Genomic DNA, 19,381 nt, shown 5'->3' with positions numbered 1-19,381 from the left:
GGATGCCAGCATGCTGGTCCCTGCCGTTCTTTTCAAAATTACACCTGCTCCACAGTTACTCTGCTTTTCCCCACCGGTGCTTCCACATAAATGCAGGCAAATCTCAGCAGTACGGAGAGCAATCATAACACAGAAGCTACCAGTGACCAGTGGGATTGGATTCTCTGCTAAAAGCCAGGTCTAGTGACATTTAAAGTCTCACCTGGGGGAATGCAGCAGGCACAGATGTGTTTTTGAAGAGATGGGGTCCTCACTTCGGTTCTGCACCCCATCTGATCCTGAGCCACGCCAGGAACAGGGCAGTGCATGGCTTTGCAGCCCGCTCCTGCGAGGCCGCCGTTGCTGGGCTAGAGCTTCTGCTGGCGTCCCTGGTGGGCGCGTGCACCTGCAGCTGGTGTGGGCCACGCCCCAGCTCCCAGCACCGGGGCACTGATGCCCTGCGGGGAGGCGGCGGCAGGGAGCCCGCGCTGCTGTGAGCTGTGAGAGGCGGACAAGGCCGGCAGGAGCACCTGAGTGGATGCCGAGGCTTATCTGGAAGCGATGGGGCATGACGGGGGACAGCTGGGGTCCACCAGCTGACAGAGAGCAGGCCTCCTCCCTCCTCCAGAGGCCCCCAGGGCCCAGCCTTACCCATGGTCAGGCATAGTTGGCGGAGCTGAATTGGGCAAGAAAATGTGAAAGGAAAAGAACAGGGCATGACCATGCCAGAGTTGAAAAAGCTGTGTTTCGGGTTGCTCTGATCCTCGCCACCCTTCCTGGGGCTGGGTAAGAACACTGGCATCAAGTGGGCCCTGTGATTCACGAGTCGAGATCAGCGTGTGTGGTTGTTTTTCTTCCCTGTCCAGAACTATACTCATCTTTTTTTTCCTAAATTTTTTTTATCATGTAAAATACACATAGGGGGAAGTTGACTTTGACTGTCTTTCGGTGTATGGTTCAGCGGCAGACTTTCACCTGGCAAAACTGACACTCAAAGCCCCGTGGAGCACTGACTCCGCGCCCCGGCCCCTGACTCGAGCCCTGCTAACCGCCGATCCACTGTCTGTGAATCTGGCTGTCGTAAGGGGAATCACGCGGCGTTTGCCGTTTTGTGACTGGCTGATTTCACTTCCTGGCCTCGAGCTTCGTCCATGCTGCAGCGTGTGGCAGAATCTCCTCCTTTCGAAAGGCTGAATAATGCTCCATCTGTGGCTGTCCGTGGTTTGTTTATCTGTTCACCCGCTTGTTGAGACTTGGGTTGCGCCGTGTTTTGGCTACTGTGCACGCAGGTGCTGTGAGTGAGGGATACAGATAATCTCTTCAGGACCCTGTGTTTCACCCTTTGGGGCAGATACTCAGAGGAGGAATGGCTGGATCATGTAGTTCAGGGTGTCCCCCACCCCCAGACCTGCAGTAGCTGCTTGAAACTCCAGACACTCCTAAGTTCTCTCTGTACTGTGTTTTCTTCCCTTGCATACATACTGTAACAGTCCATCTGAGAACCAGGGGGGCTGTGAAGTGACTACCAAGGTGGGTAGTGCATAGTGGTAGATACGCTGGACAAAGGCACCTTGCAGGTAGGATAAGGCTAAATGACAGGCAGTTTCATCATGCTACTCAGAACAGTGTGCAATGGAAAACTTAGGGAGAGTTGTTTATTTCTGGGATTTTCCATGTATTATTTTTGTTCTACAGCTGACTGCAGATAACTGAAGTTGTGCAAAGCAAATCCATGGGGATGGAGGACTGCTGTAATTCATTTCTCATATTTTAAGGAACCACTACCCTGCTTTCCACAACAGCTGTTGTGTTTTGTATTCCTATGATTTCTCTGCATCCTAGCACTTCTTTTTCTGTTTTTCTGTAGCCATTCTAGTGTGTGAGATGGTATCTCAGTGTAGTTCTGGTTTGCATTTTCCTAGCGGTTAGTGATGTTGGCGTCTGTTCATATGCTTGTTGGCCACTTGTATTTGTTCTTTGGATAAATATCTATTCAAGTGCTTTGCTCATTTTTTAATGGAATTGTTTGCTTTTTGTTATTGTTGAGTTTTAGGTGAGTCTCTATATGTTCTGGGTATTAATCCCTTGTAAGATACATGATTTGCAATTGTTTTCTCCCATTCTGTGGGTTCCCTTTTATTCTGTTGGTAGTATTTTTGATGAATATTTAACAGTTTCCATGAAGTCCGATTTGTCTGTTTTTCCATGCAGTATTTTCTTCTACATTTCATAGTTTCAGGTCCTACATTTCGGCCACGGGTCCATTTGAGTTGATGTCTGTGTGTGCTGTTCCTTCTTTTGCACGTGGGTAGTTGGTGTCCCCAGCATCGTTGTGGAAAGGGCCGTGATTCTGCACAGAGTGGTCCTGACACCCTTGTCAGCACGTGGCACGTGGCACGGGAGCTTCTTTCCGATCCTCTCAGGTATTCTGCTGTCTCACGTGGCTGTCTTCATGGCAGCACCACACGTTTTGATTACCAGAGCTTTGTAGTATGTTTGCACATCAGGCAGCACGAGTCCTCCAACTTTGTACTTTTCCGTGATTACTCTGGCTATTTTATTGTGGGTCCTTGGAGATTCCTAGGAATTTTAGGTGGGTTTTTTGTGTCTGCAAAAAAACCTCATTGGGATTTCAATAGGGATTGCATTGACTCTGTAGGTCATTTTGTTTGCTGTTAGCATGTTAACAATATTAAGTCCTCCAATCTATGAAGTAAGTCTTCCAGTTACTTATGTCTTCTTTCATTTCTTTGAAAAATATTTTGTAGTTTTCATTGTGCAACTTACTTACCTTTTTGGCTAAGTTAATTCTTAAACATCTTACTCTTTTTGATGCTTTTAAAATGGATTTGTTGTCTTATTTTCCTGTACGGTTTGTCCATTCATTTTTTTTAAAAAAAGATTTATTTCTTTGCAATTCAGAGTTACACAGAGAGAGAAAGAGAGGCAAAGAGAGAGAGGTCTTCCACCTCTGGTTCACTCCCCAATTGGCCGCAACACCGGAGCTGTGCCAATCCGAAGCCAGGAGCCAAGATACTCTTCTGGGTCTCCCACGTGGGTGCAGGGGCCCAAGGACTTGGGCCATCTTCCACTGCCTTCCCAGGTCATAGCAGAGAGCTGGATCAGAAGTGGAGCAGCCGGGACTCGAACCAGCACCCATATGGTATGCCAGCACTGCAGGTGGTGGCTTTACCTGCTATGCCACAGTGCTGGCTCTGACAATTGTTTTTTGTTGTTGTTGTTGATTTAGTATCCTGCTATTTGGCTGAATAATTTGTTTATTGGTACTAACGGGTTTTTTTTGGTGGGTGTAGAATTTTTAGGGTTTTCTACATGCAAGGTCATAATGTGTGAACAGAGATCATTTTACTTCTTCCTTTCCAGTTTGGGTGCTTTTTATTTCCTTGTGCAGTTGCTCTGAGGAGCTTCCAATATTGCGTTAGACAGAGATCGTGAAGGGAAGCCTACCAGCCTCGTTGCTGGTTTGAACAGAAGAGCTTTTGGTCTGTACCCTGGAGTACGTTTGTGGAGGGCACCTTATATTTGCATAGCGTATGTTACGTTGAGGTGGTTTTCGAGTGTTGTTTTGCAGTCATGAGAGGATGTGGAGTGTTCTCAGGTGCTTTTTCTCTATTGAGATGATGATGCGGTTTCCTCCCCTTCATTCTGGAAACCTGTATATGGCATTGACTGATTGTCATATGGTGGGCCATCCACGCGTTCCAGAAGTACATCAGGGCCACCACTTTTGCTTCCCAGCCCCTGCGCAGTGGCCCACTTGTTGGGGAGTTAGCAAGGAGGAGTGGAAAGAGCATAGTTTTTGGTGACTGTCCCCACATGCGATGGTGAGCCGCCCTTGTTCCCCGGGCTGTAGCATGCTGGTGTCCAGCGTCCCGTGTGGTTGTGTCTCTGGGAGCTAATGCTTGTGAAGCAGCTTGGTAAAGAAGGTGTCTCAGCAGTGTTTGCTGTGATTCACGTCATCCCCGTCGTTGTCATCCCTCTCGACCCACGCGGGCAGGGGACAGCAGTGTGGGATATGGAACATGCAAAACACAGGTTCCCCTTTCTCTTCCCGCAGCCAGGGTGCCCCGAGGGACCCGAGTCTCTGCCCTGATGCCCTGGGAGGTGGCAGGCCTTGGGAACAGCACCCTGGCTCTGCAGCGAGCCCTGGCCCTTCCCGTGCAGCTCAGGGCCCAGCCCACCAGGAGGGACGCACTGGAGGCTTCTCCTCGGAGAACTTTGGGGAGGAAGAAGGCCGGGCAAGGCTGGCCAGAGGGGTGCCCGAGGGCCTCAGGGGCTGGCATGGATGTTTTCTCCAGGGACAGCAGGGTCTGTTGACTTTTCCTTGCAGATGTGGCCCTGGTGCTTTTTTTTTTTTTTTTTTTTTTTTGACAGGCAGAGTGGACAGTGAGAGAGAGAGACAGAGAGAAAGGTCTTCCTTTGCCGTTGGTTCACCCTCCAATGGCCGCCGTGGCCGGCGCGCTGCGGCCGGCGCACCGCACTGATCCGATGGCAGGAGCCAGGAGCCAGGTGCTTTTCCTGGTCTCCCATGGGGTGCAGGGCCCAAGCACCTGGGCCATCCTCCACTGCACTCCCTGGCCACAGCAGAGGGCTGGCCTGGAAGAGGGGCAACCGGGACAGAATCCGGTGCCCCGACCGGGACTAGAACCCGGTGTGCCGGCGCCGCTAGGCGGAGGATTAGCCTAGTGAGCCACGGCGCCGGCCCCCCTGGTGCATTTTATCTCCTTTAGAGCATCCGTGGGGCCAGGGTGCACTGGGCGGGGTGGAGGCTACCCAGGCAGCAGGTGTGTGGGGTCTCGCCAGGAGAGGGGGCTGTGGAGGCTCGTGTGAGGGCTGCCTTCTGCCCAGCAGACTGTCCCTTCTCTCCTGGCTTCACTGCCCGTGCCACTCCCCGCCCTGCCCTCCGTGCTGGCTCAGTTTCTGCTGGGGCCGCTGTGTTGTCCCGGGGCTGCCCCTGCCCCGTCTTGCAGCCTCTTCCTCTTCCTCTTCGCCTTGCCCGCCTCCTCCCGCTTCTCTTGGGGCATCTCCCCTGCTCAGTGTCTCTTCCCCTGCCATCTCTTGCCTCTTCTGCTTTCCCATGTCCTTGTGGTTTTCTGAATGTGGGCGCCCCTCGATTTTCCCAGGGGGAGGGGGACTCCCCTCAGTCTTCAGGAGGGGATGTGTCACTGTTGTTCCCACGCCACCTATCTTCGGCCCAAGGCTGAGGCCCCCCTCTCCATCCCATGGCAGAGGGGGGACGCTGGAGCCTTCCATGGTTGGAGGGCAGTGCCGAGGAACGGAGAAAGGGAGAGGAGACAGCTGGGCGCTTTCCCTGGCCAGCACTGTCCAGGCAAATGTAGGAAACGCTGGGGAGTGAGTGGTAGACGACCAGCCGCGGATGCCGACAGGCCCGTTGGTTGGTTGGCCGGGCATCGGGCACACTTTCCCACGCACGGGGACAGACACAGGGCTCGCAGAGCCAAGCTGCAGGGCGAGCCGGTGCTGTGGGTCTGGGAGCAGCGGGGCCTGAAGCCCACCAAGACCCCTCTCCCTGTCCCTGCTCCCCGAGTCTCTGTCCTGGGCAGCTCTTCGCTGTCTACTGCTGGTGCCTTCTGCCCCCTGAAGCCTCCTGTGCCCAGGTTTCCCAGCGTGGCTGCGTGCCTTACCCCTCCCTCCCTTCCCTGGCTCTGCCGGGACCCCCAGGGGGCGCTGAAGTCTCCTGCCTGCAGGGAGGGGCTACAGAAGGGAGGAATGTGGCAGGCAGACAGTGCTTGTCCCCCACAGAGGCTGCCTGGTTGGAGCCTCACCGCTCCTGAGGTACATGGTCTCATCCTTGCCCGGCAGCTGCAGAAGCAAACATCCCGAGAGCTTGAGTAACTCGCACAAGGCCACAGAGCCTCTGAGCAGCAGCAAGGCGAGAGAGCTGAGCGCTTCCCAGCACGGACTCCGGAGCCACACTGCTTGGGTTTGAACCTGGGCTCTGCTATTTTCTAGTGTTGGGACTTTGGGCAAATGACGTGACCTTCTTGGCCTCATTTTTCTCATCTGTATAATGGGAATGATCACAGGGATCGTAGTAAGCTACTTGGAACACCACTTGGCACGGCATGAGCACCCTAGAAAGTGTTACGCGTTGTCCCAGTGCTTTACAGTTTACAAAGAACGTTGACCTGACACCTCTTATCTCACTTGGCCTTATCATAGCTTTGGAAAGCAGACAGGGGAATGGGCCGGCCCAGTCTGCTCTGCACCCACCCTCAACTGCTTAGCTGCATGAGTCTGTAACCTGTTAAAAAACAATTACCTGCGAAAACAGCTCTGTCCACCCAGGGGCTGTAACTGCTCCGGGGGCGGGGGGGGGGGAGGGGCTGGCAGGCTCTGTGCATTCTGCTGTCTCCTCTTCTCCTGAATACGTCTGAAGCTGGAGACCGTGGGCAGCGCAGGCGTGTGTCTGCAGACCACGGACCCTACCTGTGGCCCCCTCTGATCTGCAGGCGGCTGCATCTGACTACCACAGTCTGCTGGGCTAGGAGCTGCCTGGGCGAGTGGGCCCCCAAAGTGCCATGGCCTAGCTGGCCCCCGAGGGGTGGGAGCAATCCAAGCGCAGGCTCACAGCTCCAGCCAGCCCACTAAGGCTGCTCTCTCTCCATCAGCGGAGGCAGGCAGAGCAGGATCCAGGTCTGGAACCAACACTCGCTTCCCAGGTGGCCACTTCTCCTCTGCCTCTTTCTTAGGGGTGTGGTGGCAACAAAGGAAGCCCACCTTCTCTCTCTCTGGCTCCTGGGGAAGCTGATGGGGTTGGAATGGTGTGAGGCCAGGCCAGAGATAAGGGGCAAGACCAGAGATAAAGTCTAGGGGACAGACAGCCAGACAGACAGGCCTCCCTCCTGGCAGAGGTGGAATCTTGACATCAGATAACCTCACCATTTGGAAGGAGAGCAGGGGGAGGATGAGCTGCTGTGTCTGTGCAGCCGGGAGGCCTTTCTCGGGAGAGAGGGCAGAGTTGGCCTCCACTCTCCAGCCCGAGGTCGGCTTCTCTGCAGAGGAGCCTCCTTCCTGCCCCCATGTTCCTGCAGCCTGGGTCAGCCAGGTGGTCCTGAGTGTGCCTTCCCCTCTGCTCCTCACGGCCGCCCCTCCTGCCCGGCAGGCCTGGAGGAGGGCAGGAGTGGAGGCGGAGGCATGTCCTCAGAGCCAGCCCCACCCCCGGCAGGGGGGGATCAGCTACCTCTTTTTTTAAAAAATAAAGGTGTATTTATTATTTATTCAAAAGTCAGAGTTACAGAGAAGCAGAGGCAGAGAGAGAAAGAGAGCGAGAGAGAGAAGTCTTCCCTCTGCTGGTTTACTCCCCAGATGGCCGCAACAGCTGGAGCTGGGCCGATATGGAGCCAGGAGCCTGGAGCTTCTTCCGGGTTTCCCATGAAGGTACAGGGGCCCAAGGACTTGGGCCATCTTCTGCTGCTTTCCCAGGCCATAGCACAGAGCTAGATGGGAAATGGAGCAGCCAGGACTCGAACCCATATGGGACGCTGGCACTGAAGGCAGCAGCTTTACCTGCTGAGCCACAGCGCTGGCCCCTCAGTTGCTTCTTTGTACCTCACTCTTCTCAAATGAAAAATACGAATCTTCCTTTCATTTTAGCGGTGCCTGGCCTGCTGTGACCCCAGCGCCATCTGGTAAACCTCATTGTGGCTTGGTTATACTGTTTGTATGCACAGTCAGATCTTTTCACAGCTTCTTTGTTGCAAAGATTTAGAAACATCATAGGCCAAACGATGTCCCCTGGCCTATGTAATAATTATAGACTCTGGTAACCAGAGAGCCTGAACTGTGGAGCCTGGACACTGTTTGACTCATAAAAGTGCCCCTTCCAGTACGTTCTTTGTGGCGTGGGGTGCTCATCTTTGTACTGAGGCCCGGGTGAACTTTGGGGCCTGTTAGCCTCAGGCTGAGCTGCAAGGGAGCAGCAGGCAGGATGCACAGGGGCCGAGGGAGACCCTGGGAGCAGTGGGGTGGGCGGAGGGTGGGATAAGGAGGATTCGCTGTAACCTGGAGCCTCTGTATTTTGGAGGGCGGTGAATTCTGAGTTTTTCCACTCCACCTCACACTGTGTGGAATCAAAGATGATGTGGCGGGTGTGGAATCAAAGATGATGTGGCGCGTTGCGGCACCACCAGCCAGCGGCGTCTCCTTCCAGCAGCGTTCACCCAGCAATTAAGCGGATGATGGGACTCAATACAGGATGACAGTCACCCAAGCAGCTCCCCTGATTGCCATCGCCTGCACGTGCACGAGCAGATGTGCCCGCGGCAGGGCGATCAGGGCGAACTTGGCAGGCAGAGAGTGCTGCTGCCACCAGAAATGTCAGCTGTTTACCAGCGTGGCGATGAATGAGAACAGGGGGTGGACGGGACAAGTGAGCAGGAGAATGAGGAGGCTCCGCAGCTGCCCACCTGCCCCATCAGGGAGCCAAGTGCTCAGGCCCCCAGGCAGGGGTCTGGGGCCCCTCTCAGAAGGAAATGCCCCCTCTCCCCCAGCATGCACATCAAGCCTCCTGGGATGGCCCTGAGCCCCCTCCCCCAGCTGCACCACTTCCAGCCTCTGCCTCCTGTAGCTTCCCTCTCCTCTCTTCCATCTAACACTCAGGGTGGGGACCGTCTGGCCCACAGGTCGTATCAGGCCCGCAAAGGCCCTGCCAAGGCTGCCGCAGGTGGGACTTGAAATTCTATAAATCCATAGCAGGATAGTTTTTCAGAAATATTTATTTATTTGAAAGACAGAGTCACAGAGACAGAGAAATATTTTTCATTCACTGGTTTGCTCCCCAAATGTCTGCAATGGCCAGGGTTGGGCCAGGCCAAAGCCAGGAGCCTGGAAGTCTGTCCGGGTCTCCCATGTGGGTGGCAAGTCCCAAGCATCTGGGCTATCTTCTGTTGCTTTCCCAGGTGCATCAGCAGGGAGCTGGATTGGAAGTGCAGCAGCCGGGTCTCAAACCTGGTGCCCATATGGGATGCCAGTGTCACAGGTGGCTTTACCTGCTGTGCCACAGCACTAGCCCCCAGGCTGATTTTGAAGTTGATCATTTTTTTTTAAGATTTGTTTTATTTATTTGAAAGAGAGAGTTACAGAGAGAGGTAGAGACAGAGACAAAGGTCTTCCATCTGCTGGTTCACTCCCCAGATGGCCACAATAGCCGGAGCTGCGCTGATCCGAAGCCAGGAGCTAGGTGCTTCTCCTGGGTCTTCCACATGGGTGCAGGGGCCCAAAGACTTGGGCCATCCTCCAGTGCTACCCCAGGCCACAGCAGAGAGCTGGATCAGAAGAGGAGCAGCCAGGACCAGAACCGGCGCCCATATGGGATGCCGGCGTTTCAGGCCAAGGCTTTAACCCGCTGGACCACAGCGCCAGCCCCTGAAGTTGATCATTTTGTTATGGCTTGGGAATAATGTGATAAATATCCAAACGTTTCTTGGCAGTAAAAGGTTCCCCACCCCTGACTCCGTTGCTATGCCTGGAAATGAGACTTGCCACCTCTGCCGGCAGGCCCCACGCACCTGGCTTCCTCCCCAGAGACAAGAATGTGTGGGAGCGGAGGGGCCCTGGCACGCCGGATAGAGTTTCTTGGTGCAGCAGTGGACAAAGGCGTCTGTGTTCCTTCAAAGGCCTGTCTGTGTTATGTCCTCAGCCACTGACCCTGGGGCAGGGCAGGGCCAGCAGTACCACCGATGGGATTTTCCACAGTGGGTTTGGGGGCCCAGGGACACCCCAATGTAGCCCGGAGGAGTGGAGAGTTTGCCACTTCCAGACCTGAAACCAGGCTTCTTTCCGTGCACTGTGAGCCGATCCCAAGTGTTCTTTTTGGAATACAAAGGCACGTCCTGACTCCGGAGCTGGGCACTCAGCATGGGTTCCAGCCGCCTTACCGGAATTCCCACCCCTCATGCTTTAGTCATATATGGTTTATTCACTGTTTTATTTCTTAGTTTTTTAAGAGTCAGATAGTGATCTCCCGTCTACTGGTTCACTCCTCAAATGTCCTCAACGGCCAGGTCTGGGCTGGGCTGAAGCCGGGAGCCAAGAACTCAGACCAGGTCGCTCTTGCGAGTGGCAGGGCCAGCATCGCTTGAGCCATCCCTGCTGCCTCCCAGGGTGCGCATTAGCAGGAAGCTGGAGTTGGGTGTTGAACCCAGGTACTCGGATGTGGGATGTACAGCAGCCCCTCAGCCAGACGCCTGCCCCACGCACTGTTTGGGAAGACGTCTTTAGCTAGAAATGGCAAACACTCGGGCTGTAGCTCTCACTGCCCCTCCTTTGCTGTGTGGACGAATGCTGTCTCTCCTGCTCAGCCTCATTCAGAGTCCTGCTAGGGAAACCAATTCAGATAGCCACTGTTGAGTGAAGGGCCTTGAGGTTCAACTTGAACTTGAACGGAACACTCTTTGTCATCCCTGCTTTCTGTTTTCCCCCCTCACTGCCTTTGTTCCTGTCTCCGCTGCCAGAGTGCCCTGTCTTTTCTTTCTCTCTAACCCCTCACACAATGCCAGCTCCTCCCTAGAAACATACCAGGGCCCGTGCTGTGCCTCCTGCCCTGCCTGGCTCTCGCTACATGGAGCTTCTCTCCCCATTTGCTAGCAAACCCTGCCCGCCTCTCCTTGGCAGCCAAGGCTGTGTCTTGGTTCCTGGTTAGCCCCTGCAGACCCAGAGTAGCATGGCCTGTTCTGGGAATTTGGTGTTTGTGGAATTGACTTGAACCTGGGCGGCTCTGGAGGTGACTGGGGGTGGGGAGCCTGAGGGGTGGGTACAGCAGTGATGCCAGCTGCTGGCCACTGTGCCACGTGGACTCCTCGACTTGTGTCTTTCCTGCTTCCTCTGCGTGATAACCCTTCCCCTGGCTAGAGCTGGACAGGAAGCCACTGTGGGAAGCCTGGCCCTGTTCACTCTGCCCACTGTCACCTTGGGCCCAGTACTCACAGGAAGGCCCCTCAGGTTTGAAGGCCTATAATGTGCAGTTCGCCCCCTTCCAGGTCCCGAGCCCAGCCTCCCCACTGGCTGAGCTTGGAGTAGGTGTAATTTGGAGGTGGGGCTTGGTCTGGAAAGTAGCAGAAAGTGTGACCCCCACCCCCACCCTGGACACACACACACAGACACACATATCGGGTGAAACAAAGATTTTACAAGCAGCAAGGGCTCAAGATGTATGTGATTTAATACTTTTTTTTTTTTTTTAAGATTTATTTGTATTTATTTGAAAGACAGAGAGAGAGAGAGAGAGAGAGAAAGGTCTTCCATCCACTGGTCCACACCAGAGTTGTGCTGATCTGAAGCCAGGAGCTTCCTCTAGGTCTCCCATGTGGGTGCAGGGGCCCAAGGACTTGGGCCATCTCCACTGCTTTCCCAGGACACAGCAGAGAACTGGATTGGAAGAAGAGCAGCCGGGACTAGAACTGGCACCCATATGGGATGCCGGTGCTTCAGGCCAGGGCTTTAACCTGCTGTGCCACAGTGTCGGCCCCTGATTTAATACTTTGAATAATGCATTTAAGACATTCTGACTGCCTTGGAGGGATTTTCCAGCAGAAAATCTCTGATTCCAGACTTGGTTTTTGAGAAGAAGGGAGAGCGACCCAGTGATGGCTCACAGCTCCTCGCCTCACAGCACACATGGCCTACACACTGAAAAAAGCCAAAAAGCCGAACCTGGATACCCCCTGGGCCGAACTGGACTGTGGGACGAGTAACCAGGGTGAAGCCAGAGTAGGCCTTGCAGTGGGTTCTGGAGATAGTCCACGTCGGAGGGGAAGCCAAACCCGAGACCCCGAGCTAAGCCCAGCGCCCTTGAGATGGGCTGAAGTGCTCTCAAGTTGGTATCTGCCACTCTCGTTCTCCATAAAAGCTCAAAATAAATGCTCTCTGGGGGAAAGCATCCCGTTGTAAGATCAGAAGAGGGAGAAAGAATAAGGGGAAAAATCAACAAGAGCAAGAGTAAAATGAGCAGAAGAAAAGCTGGGTGGTGGAGGGGGGCAGAAACCAAACCAAATCTATCACCAGCGATAGTTAACTGAGTGATTTGGAGTAAATTTGCCAATTAATTAACAGGGTTTGAAAAATCAGCCCTTTGCTAGTTATAAAATGATCACACACCAAAGAGCACAGGAAAGTAGGAAGTGAAACGGAATTTAAGACCAAGAGTCCCTGTGTCGTCCTAAGAGACCTGACACACCCACAGAACAATAGAACAGGATTTTTTTAAAAAAAGATTCATTTGAAAGGCGGAGTTACAGAGAGGCGGTGGCGGGGGGGGGGGGGGGGGGGGGGGTCTTCCATCTGGTGGTTCACTCCCCAGTTGGCCACAGTGGCCAAAGCTGTGCTGATCCAAAGCCAGGAGCCAGGAACCAGGAGCTTCTTCTGGGTCTCCCACATGGATGCAGGGACCCAAGGACTTGGGCCATTTTTCACTGCTTTCCCAGGCCGTAACGGAGAGCTGGATCAGAAGTGGGGTATCTGGGACTCCAAACAGCACCCATATGGGATGCCGGCACTACATGCGGCGGCTTTACCTGTACACCACAGCGCTGGCCCCAAGTAGAACAGTTTTAAACTATGTTATATTACAGTAAGAAACACAGGAATAAAGCTAAAAACTTCTCATTGTGATAAATTTTAAACCACGTAACAATTTGTAATTGGTTAATCAAAAAATGAAAAAAAAAAGTAAGAATGCTAAAATACAGTCAATGTAATGGGCATATAAGAGCTTCTTCCCCAAAATGAAGGAGTCCTGAACATGCATGAAATCGGTTTTTGAAATACCTGACCAGGTAGTAAGTCCTGGAGCAGAACATTTCCAGGCGTCTGTAGGCCACACATTGTGCTCTCTGAGTATAGTGCACTTGAGTTAGAAGTTGGTAAGAAAAGCAGCCTAAAAATCAGGTGAGAAATGGAACGGAAGTTCAATGTGCTGAGAACTGAAGGGCCAGGAAGCCGCGTTTTACAGAGGCTATGGCGGAGGGAAAGTGGCCCTCAGTAGGGGTTTCATGTGGAGTAGCAGGTAAGGCTGCCACCTGCAGTGCCGGCATCCCACACGGGCACCGGTTCGAGTCCCGGCTGCTTCACTTCCGATCCAGCTCTCTGCTATGGCCCGGGAAAGCAGCAGAAGATGGCCCAAGTCCTTGGACCCCTGCACCCGCATGGGAGAGCCAGAGGAAGCTCCTGGTTCCGGGCTTTAGATCAGCTCAGCTCTGGCTGTTGTGGCCATCTGGGGAGTGAACCAGCAGATGGAAGACCTCTCTCTCTGGCTCTACCGCTCTCTCTAACTCTTTCAAAAAACAAAACAAACAAACAAACAAACAAAAAAACAATAAATCTTTAAAAAAAAAAAAACCAGGAGTTTTATAATAGTCTCGGGTGCTTATGTGAGAGAAGACACACAGCTGAGTGCCGGCGGGCTGGGTTCCCAGCATGGGCAGGCAGACACTGCAGACCACAGCAGGAACCCGGGCAGGGGGCAAGGGCAGAATTGGGAGAACTTCCAGTCAGCATCAACAGAACCAAGAGATGCTTTGAAAAGACTGCGAAGGCTCCGGTGAGACTGAGCCGGGAGGAAGGGAGCCGTCAGTCACATGAGGGAAGCAAATGGGGATAGCGACAGACCCAGCAGAAACCAGACAGCAAGAAAATGCTAGAAACCACGCTGTGGCATTGCATCTGAAAACAAAAATCTTTTTATAATAAAGGTAGCGCAGGTGCGCCTTGTGGAGCGGCCGTGAAGGTGCCCCTCAGAATGCCCTAACCCATGGAGTGCCGGAGCACAAGCCCTGTGTCTCCTGCTACTGTGCACCCGGGAGGCAGCGGGTAATGGCTGGGAGTCCTTAGGTTCCTGCCACCCAGACGGAGCTCCTGGCTGCGGAGTTCTTCCTGCTGCAGGCATTTGGGGAGTGAGCCGGAAGATGGAAGCTCTCTCCTCTCTCTCTCTCTCTCTCTCTCTCTCTCTCTCTCTCTTTCTGTTTCTCTCTGTCACTCTGCCTTTTCAAATCAACAGATACACCTAAACAAATTAGAATTCATGAAAAGCTTCACATAGATACCTAAAGAGTGCCACAACCAGTAATGAATTGAACAGGAGATCTGAAGTCTCCCTACAAGCGCAGGTGGCTCTGCAGGTCGGTTTTAGCAAACATTCAAGCACAGGTGGTTCCGAGCTGCAGACTCTCCTAGGGAATGCCAAGAGCACAGAGGCTGGTTCTGCGAGGCCAGCACTGCCACACCAGACCAGGCAGGGCCACTGCAGTGAGACTGAAATTGCAGCCCAGTCGCACAGGTGCACATAGATGCAAAAACCCGAAACAGAATACCAGCAAACCAAATCCATCTGTCACTGAAAAGATACTACCTTGTTGTTGACCTGGGAAATGCTAGGAGGGGGTAACATTCTATACGAGGAATTGACTTCATTGATAGATTAAAGGAGAAGAGTTAACTCATTCATAAGTAACATAAAACAGAAACACCTTGGAAAGCCTGGTAGAGTGGAACTTTCAAAACATTAAAAGAACTCCATTTAAAACCAGCGATGAGATGGTGTGTGCGTGCGTGAGTGTGCTTGTGTGAGTGTGTGTCCCCATCATCATCGTTTCTGCCCTTCCCTGGGATTCCGGCCAATGCACTCAGGTAACAACAGGATAAAGAAGAAACAGTACTGCCTCGTGTACAGATGGCGTGTCTCAGGAGAAAACCCAGACAGCTGTGGGAGCAGTAGTCAAAACAGTGAGAGTTTAACATGATTATTGGATTCAAGATCAATATACAAAAATCAACCATTTTTCTCTATACCTGCAAAACAAGGTAACATTTTAATTAGCAATAAAATGTAGAAGGTATCCAGGAATGAATCTAACTGAAGACGTGAGACCTCTGTCAAAGCACATATAAAGCATTATTAGACAACAATGAAAACGACGTAAACCAATGAAAAGATTTATTATTTATAGGAGACTCAAGATCAGAAATATGCCAGTTATCCCCAAGTTGTTCTGTAGACAGACCTGATGCTCTTCGTCTTCTTTTTGGATTACTTATTTACTTATTTGAAAGGCAGAGTTACAGAGAGAGAGGAGAGGCAGAGAGAGAGAGGTCTTCTGTCTGCTGGTTCACTCCCCAAATGACCGCAACAGCTAGAGCTGGGCCAATCCAGAGCCAGGAGCCAGGAGCCAGGAGCTTCTTCTGGTCTCCCACGTGAGTGCAGGGGCCCAAGCACTCGAGCCATCCTCTGCTGTTTTCCCAGGTGCATTAGCAGGGAGCTGGATGGATGGGAAGTGGAGGAGCCAGGACAGAACCGGTGCCCACAGGAGATGCTGACACTGTGGGTGGCGGCTTTACCTGCTACGTCACAGCGCTGGCCTCCACGTGTACCGTTTTACACACAACATGTAATGAATCTTTGGAAGAAGTATGAATATGAAATGAGACAGCTTAGAAGGGCATTTCTGTCTTTTAATGAAGACTTTGAATCGAGGCCCTGGATGCGGTTGCTCTGACCCCTGGTGGCCGAGAGCTGAAGTGCAGCTGGGTTTGCTTGCTCCGGGATAGGCACAGGAGGTGCCTGTGTGAGACAAGGGGTCGGAGGTCCCGGCCACCCCCGGTCTCACTCCCGTGGAAAGGAGCGCACGCCCTGGGCTTTTTTGATTCAGGTTCCTTTGCCTTCTCTGGCTCTTTACCTCTTTAAGCCCAGCAGGAGGTATGGGGGATATACTGAAATTTATCCCTGGGTGGAACTAGCTGGCCCTGCTCTCTGCCTCTGTCCATCCTGGAGCCACACCCCAGAGACCAGGACTCCGTGAGCTCCTGAGCAGGAGTTCAGCATGTTCTGGGGCAGGAGGACGTGACACGGACATGCACATTGCCTGTGTCCAGGGAAGACCTCCTTCTGGGGGGAGTGTGGGTGAGGAGCCACCCAGGGCAGGTGCAGCATCTCAGGGTTCCCGTGGGGCGTCCAGTCAGCAGCCTGCCCACCCACCCAGCAGGCTGGCCCTCGGGCTGCTGGCTTACCTGCCCCGTTTAATCTGATTCCCACGAGAATTTCTGATGGGTGGGGTGGGGTGGTGCTGGCTATGGGAATCAGGCCAGGAAGCCCCCATCAGAATACTAGAGATGCCCAAGAAGGGTGGACTGGGGGAAGGAACTCAGATGAGATTTCCCCAAAGTCCTTTTACCACTCCAGCCCAGAGGCCATGTGGCCTGGTTGGGAGTGGGCTGAGGATCCGGGCCCTGCACCTGCTGTGGCGGGAGTCCACGGGCCTCTTGGCCTGTGACACACGGTAATCACTGAGCCTGCTGAGTGCGCTAACGGATTAATACAGAGCTCTCTGCAGGCAGCTGATAAAGGTCAGCTCTCCACTCAGGTTGCTTGGCCTCGCGCCTGTAGTGAGTGCTCAGGGAGGAACCACTGGGCAGGGCAGACTGATGGCCGCGGTGGGGCTCTCCTCCCCAGGGACTCCTGTGATCCTCCCTCTGTCTGCAGACGCCATGGAGGTGGTCCTGATCTTCCTGTGTAGCCTGCTGGCCCCCCGCTTGGTCCTGGCCAGTGGTAAGTGCCCCCCACCGCGCCCCCAGACTTGGAGGCGTAGGTTCTTCCTGTCTGGTCGGGTCCCCTCCCGTTAGTTGGCAGAGAAAGTCCTGGAAGGAGACGGCAGGTCACGGCCGAATCCCATTGCCCGTCTCCCCACAGCCGGGCCCGCAGGGTCTGCCATCGCGCTCTCCACCCCCTGCACTTCTGGCTTTGAGCTCTGGGGGTCAGAGCTGCATGTTGGTTTCTACGCCCTTCCTATCCAGTGTGCTGTTTGTTGCCATGACGCCTTCCTTGGTCAGTTTCCCCATCTGTCACCAGAGGAGAGCAGTGCCTGCCTCCAGGGGGCGATGTTAGAATGAAAAGGAGCAAGGACTTCACTGGCCTCTGAGCCCTCCAGGCCCTGGCCCCCTGGCTGAGCCTCACTTACCGGCAGGTCTGCCCCTCCCTGCCCTGCAGGGGAACCCCTGTGGGGCCCGAGATGTGTGAGCCCTGGTCAGACCCTTGGGAACCAGGACAGGCGCCGGCTGCCTCCTGACAGCGTCTCTCTGTGTTCGCAGCAGCTGAGCAGGAGAAGGAGAAGGACCCTTTCCATTATGGTGAGCAGTGACACCACCCTGGGTGCTGGGAGAGGGCGGCTGTGTCACAGGGCCTGCCCGGTCCTGGCCCCACTCCGTCTCTCACCTCCGTTCCCTCCGCAGACTACCAGACCCTGAGGATCGGGGGATTGGTGTTTGCCGTCGTCCTTTTCTCTGTGGGGATCCTGCTTATCCTAAGTAAGTGTGTGTCCCTCTGTCCCCCGGGGCTGCCATGCGTGGATGCTGCACACGAGCCTGGCTGTCTTCCCTGCGCCCAGTGCAGTGCTGGGCGCGTAGTCAGTGCTCAGCAAAGCAGGGAGGCAGGGATGCGGGAGGGGAGCCCCCGCAGAGGGGGAGGGGCAGAGAGGCTCTCCCGGTGCTGGGGCTGGCCGTCACAGGAGGCAGGAGACAGATGCTGTGTTCCTTGATGTGAGCCTGGTCTGCACGGAGCTCCTGCCGGTGTTGCCGCTGTCCCAGCTGTTGAGTGTGCTGCCTTGGGCTCAGAAGGCCCCACCCCTCCTGGCAGGGCTGCTGCACACAGGTGTGCGTGCAATGCACCCCACCCCCCAGATCCAGGGGGCGCTTCCACCTGTACGGGCTCAGGGTAGCCTGGCCAGGGCTGAGCCAGCAGCATGAGCTGGGACTCACGCCACGAGCCTAACCTGGGACGCTTTGCTTGCCTTTCAGGTCGCAGGTGCAAGTGCAGTTTCGCTCAGAAGCCCCGGTGAGGATGCTGTGACGGTGGACGTGGGCGGGGAGGGGCTCGTGCGTGGCCCCAGAGGGGTGTGCCAGGGACCCTTGTCTCACAAAGGCCCTGTGTGCATAGTGGAAGTTGGAGGCTCGTCAGGGGACCTTGGGGGAAGAGGAGAGGTTGAAACGTGAAGTTAGCACATCCCTCCCTCTCCTGATGGCAAGAACGTGCAGAGCCTTGGCCGGAGCCCTCCAGACAGTTGGACCTGCTGGGAAGAGAAGGAGACCCCGTGGCCTCTCCGGGGCCCCTCCATGCAGGACCTGAGATGCTGTCCCTACTTGTCCCCTCTTCTGAAGCCCTTTTAACTGAGGGGACTCTCGGCCTCCCTCTCCACCCCCACACAGGGGTCGCACTCCACTAATCCGGAACAGAAACCAGGGGTGCCCCTGGACCCCTGAAGCCCAGGGCCTGCATCAGGACACCCCCAGGCCCCACGTGGCCGTCCCCAGTGTCTCTGGGGCTGACACACAGGGCACCTGCAAATTTCCTGTCCCGACTGCTCTGTGTGTCCCGGGCACCTGTGGTACAGAGCACGTGGACTGCTCAGAGCCGCTGCAGGAGACCCATCCCACGCGGCCCTGGCCAGCAGGGGGCAGCTGTGAGTTCTCCCTGGAGACCTGTGACGGGGCTGTGTGTCTTCCTCCCACAGGGCCCCCGGGGACGAGGAAGCCCAGGTGGAGAACCTCATCACCGCCAATGGTAACTGTCCCCGACCCCCCTCCCAGGTGGAAGAGAGGGGGCTGCAGGGGCCCCGCGGGAGGCCAGGGAACTACCCGGCACCAGCTGGGGCCGCCCTTGAACTATAGCCAGCCAGGCCTTGCCGTGCCAGGTGGGGGCTGCCTGGGGCTTGTACAGTGCCTCTCGCTGCCACTGCCACCACCACCACCACCACCACCACCACCACCATGCTGCTTATAGCCCTGGGAGGGAGGCCGTGGGGCCCTCGTTTTCCAACCCAGGGGTTCAGGGAGCATGCCCGAGCTCCTGGGAGCAGCAGCCACAGGGCAAGGACCTTGCGTGTCCCCTTCAGACTGTCCGGAGGCAGGCACGGGCGGGATGGCCACAGGGGCGGGGTCCCCACTCACTGCAGCCCCTTCTGGTTTTCTCAGCAGCGACAGAGCCCCAGAAGGCAGAGAACTGAGGTGCAGCCCTCCGGCGGGGAGGTGAGCCGCTCACGGGGGTCTGGGCGGGGGAGGCCGGCGCAGGGAACGGGGCTGGCTGCTGCAGCGGACACAGCTCTTCTAGTCCACCTGGTCTGCGGTGCCTTCAGGAGTCGAAAGGGACAGCGAGCATCCTGCCTGCACACCGTGGGCATCAGAAATGGGGCCTCCAACCGCGCCCGAGGGTCAGCCCCGCAGGCCTCGTCCCAGCCTCCACGTGGGCACGGCCTGGCGAGGAGTTGGGGTTTGCACAGTGCCACTGGTGTCAAAGTAGCCTCGATGACATCATCATGAGTCACAAAGACCATTTCTGGAGAGCCACTTAAAAAAAATGTGTAAAATTTCCAACCCTGTG

The 19,381-nt window shown here is 55.0% G+C and overlaps 1 protein-coding gene across 12 annotated transcripts in view; it reads left to right on the top strand.

Moving 5' to 3' along the window:
- FXYD6 (FXYD domain containing ion transport regulator 6) overlaps positions 1-19,381 on the top strand; it is a 31,881-nt gene that overhangs the window by 10,246 nt on the left and 2,254 nt on the right. For 2 of the 12 annotated variants that reach the window (XM_089313123.1, XM_070078780.2), the window contains exons 2-7: positions 16,463-16,558; positions 17,098-17,136; positions 17,239-17,313; positions 17,803-17,839; positions 18,516-18,565; positions 18,976-19,029. In XM_089313123.1, the coding sequence (XP_089169249.1) occupies positions 16,498-16,558; positions 17,098-17,136; positions 17,239-17,313; positions 17,803-17,839; positions 18,516-18,565; positions 18,976-19,007 (294 nt within the window). In that variant the 5' untranslated portion in view covers positions 16,463-16,497 and the 3' untranslated portion in view covers positions 19,008-19,029. The remainder of the gene's footprint in view (positions 1-16,462; positions 16,559-17,097; positions 17,137-17,238; positions 17,314-17,802; positions 17,840-18,515; positions 18,566-18,975; positions 19,030-19,381) is intronic. The other 10 variants (XM_089313130.1, XM_070078785.2, XM_089313124.1 and 7 more) reach the window with 7 other exon arrangements.

Source organism: Oryctolagus cuniculus, chromosome 1, assembly GCF_051225735.1.
Source record: "Oryctolagus cuniculus isolate XC-2025 breed Fujian yellow rabbit chromosome 1, ASM5122573v1, whole genome shotgun sequence".
Classification (NCBI taxonomy): Eukaryota; Metazoa; Chordata; class Mammalia; order Lagomorpha; family Leporidae; genus Oryctolagus; species Oryctolagus cuniculus.
Note: the sequence above shows the minus strand (reverse complement) of the source record. Positions and strands in the feature narration are given on the sequence as shown.